The following is an 8,793-nucleotide window of genomic DNA, read 5'->3' as shown; positions in this document are numbered from 1 at the left end:
ACGGCCGTTTTAAAAGGTTCAAAAGCTCTTTTGCATTCATTTTCGGACACGACCGGAACTTGAAGTTGTTGAAGAACATCACTAGATGGTCCATCTATAAATACGTAAGTATTTATTATTATTATTATTATTATTTTTTTTTTTGTCATAATTACGAACTTGATTGCCAAGGTTACACGTTTATGAACGTTGGGAAAAATTTTTTTTTTTTTTTTTTTTTTTTACAACAAGCAATTTAATAAATCTCAAAAAAAAACGAAAAAAAAGCCTAAAATACGAGTTTTAATAGAAAAAACGCGGATAAAACAGGTATTGTTGACCTTTGACATATAATAATGATTTTGTACCTTTCAAAAATAGAGAAAAAAAAAAATTTTTTTTTTTCATTAATCACTCGAAAATAATAATAATAATAATAATAAAATATGATTTACGTGTGTGTGTAAAGTATCGTTCATCAAACGTGACGTATTTGTGTGGGAAAATTATAGTGGGGATGTGAGGGGTAGGTAGGTAGGAAGGAAGGAAGAAAAACCTGTTGATTAAATTTTACGTACTGAATGATATGGTTCCCCATCCGGCGATAAAAGGTTTTCTATTAACGTAATCCTTTGAACGAAATTCAGGTTCGAGTGGTAGGCAAACGGGCCTTATGAGTCCTGGAAAATATAATTTATTATTATTATTATTATTATGATCGTTATTTTGATTGGGATGAAAGAGAGAGAGAAAAGGTTCGAATTCTAACTCGTGTATTTTACGGGTCTTTCCAATAGTAAAATGGCAATGTCGTTGACGAATGTCGTTGGATTGTATCCCTCGTGTACGATCCTGTCTGCGATGGGTATATCGATCGGCGAGGCACCATCGTTATCGCTGAATAAATTCAAATCACCCAAACGTACCGTGTACCTGATAATAGAACAAACAAACAAAAAAAAAAAATGAAAAGTCGAAACAGTGGGAAACGGAACAAGGGTTGTTTTTTTTCGGAAAATGGAAAAAAGTAAAAAAATTACCCACAAATTTTTTCTATTGTAAACGCAATGGGCTGCTGTCATTATGTGTCTGTCGGTTATTAATGATCCCCCGCATAAATATGCTGGAACTCTTGGATTTTTTGACGATCTGTAACCCAAAGCAACAACCCAAGGCCAGGCACCTGTAAAATCCCCACCCCCCCCCAAAAAAAAAAAACACAATTATTTGAATCCTTAACAAAAATAATCCAACGCATAATTTTTTTTTTTTTTTTAATCATGTTTACTTTTTTTTTTTTAATATATTCATTTGTTAAACAATTTAAACATCATCGTGTTAACAAAATGTTTTAAGCCGGAACTTATTTGATTGTCGTAATATTCACAATGGACGCCATTGTTGTTGTTAAAGTTTCCTCGTCTTGTCTATTTATCGTAATCATTTATTTATTAGTTAATAATAATTTTATCATCATCATCATCATCATCATCATCATTCTAATTATTATTATTATTATTCTAAACTCGTGCCTATGTAAGTTTTCTTCAATCATTTGTACGAAAAATTTAAAAAAAAAAACCGTTATTTTAAATATTATTATAATTTTTTTCGTATGTGACGTCACGATTTCGTTAAAATCCGCTAACGTTTTTTTTTTTTTTTTTTTTTTTTTTTTTCGAAAAAATGATTTATTTTATTAAGGTCCTTGGTTTTAATGATTGCGTACAAGACGTATAAAAATTTTCATTTCGTTAAATAAATAAATAAATAAATAATGAGTAATAATGAAAGAAAAAAAAAATTTTCTCACCGGGACGGGGACCGGGGGGATCCCCGTATAATATATAAACAGCTTTCGCTTTTTTAACCTTGGATCCCCCCCCCCAAAGATTTCGTAAAAATTAGTCGTTTAATTGTGGTCAAGATCAAGGTTTGCCGTCTCCGTAATCGGAGTTCGGAATTTTGTCATTTATTTTATTATTATTATTATTATTATGGGATTTAACTCACCCAAAGACGCATTAGTTCCTCCGACGACTCTAACGTTAAATTGTGTACTAACACCACATTCTCCAGGTTCAGGTATTTTAAAATTTCCATCTTTAACTATGATTTTTTTATTCGGTGTTGTTGCTGCCGCTGTCGTCGTCTTAACCGTTGGTGGTGTCGCGGTTTTAACCAAACCTGATGGATCTGCACAAAAACAAATTTAATGGCGGTTATGTTAAGGGGGGGTCTACAATTGGGATTTTTACTGAAATGAGTTCACGATCGTACCTGGCAATTCCGAACAGCAAACTTTCGGTTCTAAATTATCGTAACCGCAAACGGCGGATCGTAAATAATTAACAACTTCCGGTCTGTGCCTTTGCTTTATGAGAAGATTAACGAGGGATGAACATTGTTTTATTGGTAAACAAACCCCGGTTTCACCCAAAGGGGTTTGACAGCTTGATATTTGCGTTAAATCCACAAATCCTTAACGGAAAAAAAAAAAATTTGAATTATTCCCCTGTTAGATTTCTATAATAATAATAATAATATTATTGAACTTTTAATTTAATTTAGGAAAGGAACCTTTAAAAATTTTTGTCTTTTGTCGGTATAAATAATTTAAATTAAAAAAAAGTTTGTTGTTGTAGCGTATGTAATAATAATAATAATAATAATGATTTACTTACTAATACTAGCATTTTTTCTAGAATATTTATCTCCTGGAATTTTTTTTAAATATTTTTTTTTTTTTCGTATAAGTTATCAATAATAATAATAATAATAATAATCAAATGGTTAGTTTTTGTTTAATTTTTTCCGGAAATTCGATTTGGTTGTTGTTGTTGTAAGAAAAAAAAAAAAAAAAAAACGTTCGTTATTTGAAAAAGTTCGTTAGTCTTTAGTCTTCATTGGTTAATCTCATTTATTTTTTTGCGGTTTATAAAAAATTTATTATGAATTATACGATAAAATTAAGTATAGAATAAAAAAAAAAAAAAGATGGCGGAAGATTTGTTAAAAAACATTCGAATGGTTAATGATTGTCGTTAAGAAGTAGTAGTAGTAGCCCGTATGATTGATTGATTGATTTTGGGGGGGGGGGTAAATTATTAATTATTATTATTATAACGTACGCGTTTCAAAAACAATTTGAAATTTTTCTACATTATAGTCATATATATATATATATATATATATATCGTTCGTCCTTTATAAAAGAAAGAGAGAGAGAGAGAGAGAGAGATCAAAGTTAAATAAACTTAAAATTTTATTAATAAATTATTATTATTATTAGACTAAAAATAATGGATTGCGTAATTGAATAATAGTTCGTGACCTTTGTTTAGTTATTTAATTAATAAGAAAACAAATTTTTTTTTTTTATTGTTGCAAAAAAAAAAAAAAAAATTTTTTTTTTTTTTATTAACTTGTTATTTCCTAATACGATACATAAGTTTATATGTATAATTTTTTTTTTTTTTTTTTTGCACAATTCTCGACCTTTCGATGAATTTTTATACGTTTAATTAATTGTTGTTGTTGTTGGGTTAGCTATTAGGATTTGTTTGTTTGTTTGTTTGTTAGAAATAATTATTTTACAAACGTGCAAAAAGACAAACACATGGGGGGAGGGGGGAAACATAAAGTAATTGAATGTTTGGTATCCCTATTTACCTTGCCTTTTAGTGCGGTTGCAGATGCACAAATTAAACAAAATTAATAAAATAAAATTGACGTAAAATAAACGTTTCATTTGAAAATAATAATAATAATAATAATATTATAAATTTTTTAAATAATAATAATAATAATAATTAAAAACTACAACGGCGTTTAAAAAAACAGTTAACCAAAAAAAAAATATATATAGAAGAATTAAAATAAAAAAAGAGAAAAATTTTTTTTATCTCGATACTCGTCACTTTAAAAATTAAATAATAATTAATTAAATAAATAAATAATTAAATAAATAATTAAATAAAAATGAGATTTTGTTCCCCGCGGATTTCGCGCATAAAATTAAAAAAAGAAAAAAAAATTCACACGACCGTTACGAAAAAACAAAAAAAAAAATTTACGTCTTAATTAACCGTCTTTTACGCGCGAACAAACTAACGAACGAACGAGCGAACGAATGAGAAAATCACGAGTGCCAACTTATGGAAATGAAAACCACCCGACGTTGATTTTTATCTACTGGACTCGAATCGTACGTAACAACGTCTTTTTTTTTTTTTTATTCGCGAAGAGATTGATGGATGTGAAGAGGAAGAGAGAGAGAGAGAGGGAGGGAGAGAGGGGGGAAAGGAGTGAGAGAGTTTTTTTTTACATGCGCGCGCAATTTTTTTTTAGTCGTTACCTAATAATAATAATAATGATAATTAGAGGATATAAAAAAATAAAAAAATAAAGTTGACTGTTTTAAGTATAAGCTAATTATGGGAAAGTTTTTCAATTGTTTTCTCATTGGTCGTTAACAAAGTTTTTCTCGGAACGTCTAATTTTTTTTTTTATGCAAGAAATGACGGAACGGGATAAAAAAAAAAAAAACGAATTTTTTTGTGAAAGAAATTTTTGAAATGACGTCGTCGATTTGACGTCATCAATTGTTTTTTTAAAATCGATTTGGGTTTTTTATTAATATTATCGATATAATTTGCGGTTCGTGCGTGTGCGTGTGCGTGTTTAATGTTTATCCTCCGCGATATTTTTCTTTTTTATTTATCTATCTGATTTATTAATTTAAAAAAAAAAAAAAATGTATATTTTCGAATTAATTATTATTTATTTTTTTCATTTTCGTTTATGTAAAGTTTACTGTCGAGAGTTGACAAAAAAGAGAGGGAAATTTGTCGTCAAAGAGTACGACGGCGGAAAATTAATAATGGCGTTTAAATTTCTCATTGGAAAAGTCCGAGTTTGTATGTAAAAAATGAATGAATGAATGAATGAATGAAGGAGGGAAATTTTTTTTTTTTCCGGATTTGTTTTTGATTGAATGAAAAATTAATATTGGAAACTCCTTGAAAAATGACGGTTATTTTACTTTCTTTACTCGGATATATATATAGGTTGTTTAATTTTATGACTCCTACTCGCGACAAAAATACGTTGTCAAAGTATTTTCCAAACGTATTCCAGGAATGGGAAGGGGGAGCAGGGAGGAGGAGAAGGAGGCCTCATACCCGATCTTTCGAAAACGAACGCGACGCCATTTTTTTTTCTTACGTCACAATCTCACATTTCGAATTTTTAAACTCAACGGTCATTTTTGTTGACGCGCGTGCACATTTCCTTTTACTTTTTTTTAAATTTGTTAACGAATTCGAAATTCGGGAAATTTGTTTGAAAAATGGCGTACGTTTAACGTCTGGAAATTGTTTTATATTCTTTGTAATTTATGGAGTTTCCAGAATATAAAATTTAATATTTTGATACGCGTTCGAGATGATGAAATAGGAAAGAAAAGATACATGGTGTCGTGACGGAAGATAATAAATGATTTATTTGCTCTATGACATTGCGCACGTTTATAATTATCATTATCATTATCATTATCATTGCAATTATTATGTTTAACGAATGGAATTTATATTAAATAATTAATTGTAATAATTTTTAATTTGACATTGGATTAGTCTTTTATTTTGTCTCACATCGAACAAATTTGGAATTTCCAAAATGTCGTTTGTTTAACGGAAAATCCTTTTCCATACATTTTTTTAATATGAAATCGTTCTATGATAAATTATTCTCCAGGGATTTTAATAGTCCTCTAAAATAAAAATAAAAATAAATGTATTATTTAAAAATTGTATTATTATTATTATGACTAATCGGGGTTTATTTATAGTTGGTTGATTGAACTTCCTGGAGAACAACACGCGAAACAAAATGGAGGAAAAAAAAGGAGAAGAGGATGATGGTGAAGGTAAAGCGGATGTTTTGATTGAATTTTTAGAAGTTGCATTTCATTCGATATTATATTTGAGAAACGTTTATCCTAAATCGATTTTTTACATGAGGAAAAAATATCAAGTTCCGGTTTTTTTATCCCGTCAACCGGAAGTTAACGATTACATTAACGAATCGTTAAAAACGGCAAAATTTTTAATTAAAGAAAACGGAATGAAATCAATATTTTTAACGATAGTGAACGGAGAAGAGGAAATCGTGGAAAGCCATTGTTTCGATATAGACGAATCGAAAGGAAACGGAAGGAAAATGGATTTTTATTACGTGAGATTAGAAGAAAATTTTAGAGAATGTTTATTAAAATTATCCGTGATAGGAGAAGAAAAAGAAGAAGAAAAACTGAAAAAATCAAACGAGGATAAAAGTTTTAGAATTTTAATTAAGACAAAAGAAAATTCATCGATAAAATTAAATGAAAATCCAGAACTTAATCATTTTCCTTGGATAGAAAAAGAAGAAAAACGGGAAAATTTCATAGAGGAAGAAAAATTTAAACGAATATTTCCGATTAAAACTATTGACACGTCAATTTTTAAATTAAACGTGTACGTAGAGAAATAAAGTTTATGCGTACATATCGATTTGGGAATTTAAAGATTGAAAAAAAAAGTACGAAAAAAATTCATGTTGATAATAAATTATTATTATTATTATTATTAAGGTCAAAGTTCGTTGATAAATATATATTAATAGTTTAATTGTATTGATTTAAATTCGTTTGATTTGATTTTTATAAAAATTAATCGTCCGTTAAAAATTTGTCACCCTTAAAGGAGGGTTCACGTCGTATAATAAAAAAAATTTTTTTTTATCAATTTAAATAAAATAATTTATTATTATTATTATTATTATTATTAATAATAATTTATTTATTTTAATTTGTACCTTATTAGTAACATATAATATTTCTGGGAAATCTAAATTTAAATTTTTTTTTTGATTTTCTTGTTAAAAAAATTTATTTATTTAAATGAAATTATCGTAAGTTGTAGAATTTGTGACGTCATCATCAATATTATCATTATTAATTAACGTTATCAAATTTAAATTTAAATTTTTTTTTGTTTTGGCACCCTTGAATTTTTTAAAAAGAATTTGAGGTTTCACACGAAAAAGATTTTGCGGTTTATTATTATTATTTTCTTGTGTGACGTGTGGGGGGAAGAGAGGGAAGGAGGTGAGGGGGGGGGGACGTAAAGTTCGTCATTCCAAAAAATTTCGTTTACGCCGGAATAATTTTATGGGGGCCTCGTTTCAGGTGTTTTACTTTTTTTTGTAAAATTTCTAGCAATAATATCGAATTTATCAGTTGATTAATTGATGACGTCATTTATAAAAATTTTTTTGGTTAAATAAAACGTTTCGTCATTTAAAAAAAGAAAAAGAAAAATTTGATTTTTAAATTATTATTATTATTATTATTATTAGAGTTTCTTAGAATTTATATAAAAAAACAGATCTCGAATTGTTTTTCGTATTGAAATTTTAATTAATTTTTTAAACGAATATAATCATCATCATCGTCGTCGTCGTCGTCGTCGTCATACAGAACAAAAAAAAATCGTTTTTTTTCTAGAATTTTCTTTTCTTTTGTTTTAAAAAATGGCCGAATGACGAAAAAATAGGAAAGTAAAATAATTAATATTAATAAATATTTATCATCCGTGTAAAAAAAAAAAAAAAAATTTGACGAATAATGCCAATTATTCATTGGCATTTTATTTTCTAAAAGGTTATAATGGAGAAAGACATTGAAAATTATTATTATTATTATTATTCGATGATACATATTTTTCTTAAGAAATCTCTATAAAATCACGTATACAACATATTCGCATTTAAATTAATTTAAAAAATAATAATAATAATAATAATAAAATTTTTTCGTGCCAATGTTATGTAAATAAAAACTTATTTTTATTCTATTTGTATTTTATTATGTATACGGAATATTTAATTAAAGATTATTATTATTATTATGGTCACTTTAAAGTATTTACTCCAGGTTTCTATCCTGGACGATTCCTTAGGGATAAATGCTCGAATGATGGAGAATTCTGGTGAATGAGAGCCGTCCCCACATAGTGCGTTTTCCTGGATGGTTTCTTCTTCAAATGTCCTTTCATTGGATGTGGCATGGCTCCCAGTTCTGCTCCCACGATAACCGGAATCGTTTCTGTATTTACTTTCCCCACATCCTGGTTATTTCAACCTTTTACCCGCTCCTTTGGCTGTCTGGTACAGATACTTCAATCAGCTTACACTATTTTTCTCCCACATTATGCACCTCAGGATGATATCCGGTTTGTTGTCTGGCACACAGTTCTGTCTGTGTGGATTTGTTGATCATACAGAACTGTGCATGGACCTACTGTCGTAACCGGGCTTGGAATGTGGTTGTACCACTCCTTGGGTAATCCATCCATTCCATATTCTCGGCATATACTCCAATGGAGATATTGACAAATTTTATGGTGCCTCTCTAGATATTCATGTTTTGGCAGTATCGAACAACCGAAAATTGAATGATCGATTGTTTCCGACAAATTCGGCACATATATCATCTTGGTGGGTTTTGAGGGTTACCTTCTCATAGTTATGTGCATCCGCAGTGCTTGGTTTTTGTGGTCTTCTGCTTCAACCTTTAACTTACCACGTCTTAACCAGTTGTGGGTGCTTTTCTTGTTAATATCTAAGACGTTTATTCTTTTTAGATATTGTCTATGTAACTTTTTCTGTTTCTATTTGCTCTTCAGCTTTCTTTGCGACTAACCTTTCCTATTATAATTTGAAAGCTGCCTTTCCTCCTTTATTATTATTATTATCATCTCCAAACGTTTT

The 8,793-nt window shown here is 28.7% G+C and overlaps 2 protein-coding genes across 2 annotated transcripts in view; one reads left to right on the top strand and one right to left on the bottom strand.

Annotated features, from left to right (window-relative positions):
• The window catches only part of Phum_PHUM451100 (tripsin, putative), a gene marked incomplete at both ends in the record, with an annotated part of 4,013 nt that extends 283 nt beyond the window's left edge, over positions 1–3,730 (bottom strand). The window contains 7 exons of the mRNA XM_002429743.1: positions 3–94; positions 558–659; positions 749–912; positions 1,024–1,162; positions 1,993–2,175; positions 2,260–2,460; positions 3,652–3,730. Coding sequence (XP_002429788.1) covers positions 3–94; positions 558–659; positions 749–912; positions 1,024–1,162; positions 1,993–2,175; positions 2,260–2,460; positions 3,652–3,730 — 960 coding nt within the window. The remainder of the gene's footprint in view (positions 1–2; positions 95–557; positions 660–748; positions 913–1,023; positions 1,163–1,992; positions 2,176–2,259; positions 2,461–3,651) is intronic.
• A 2,141-nt stretch (positions 3,731–5,871) lies between these two features.
• Positions 5,872–6,553, top strand: Phum_PHUM451090 (mitotic spindle assembly checkpoint protein MAD2B, putative; the record flags this gene model as incomplete). Its single annotated transcript, XM_002429742.1, has 2 exons — positions 5,872–6,476; positions 6,508–6,553. The coding sequence occupies 2 exons, from the start codon at positions 5,872–5,874 to the stop codon at positions 6,551–6,553; spliced, it is 651 nt and encodes a 216-aa protein (XP_002429787.1).
• Positions 6,554–8,793: the final 2,240 nt, after the last annotated feature.

This window comes from Pediculus humanus, genomic scaffold (assembly GCF_000006295.1).
Source record: "Pediculus humanus corporis 1103172108221 genomic scaffold, whole genome shotgun sequence".
NCBI lineage: Eukaryota > Metazoa > Arthropoda > Insecta > Psocodea > Pediculidae > Pediculus > Pediculus humanus.
The sequence above is the reverse complement of the archived record's forward strand: the minus strand, read 5'-3'. Positions and strand labels throughout refer to the sequence as shown.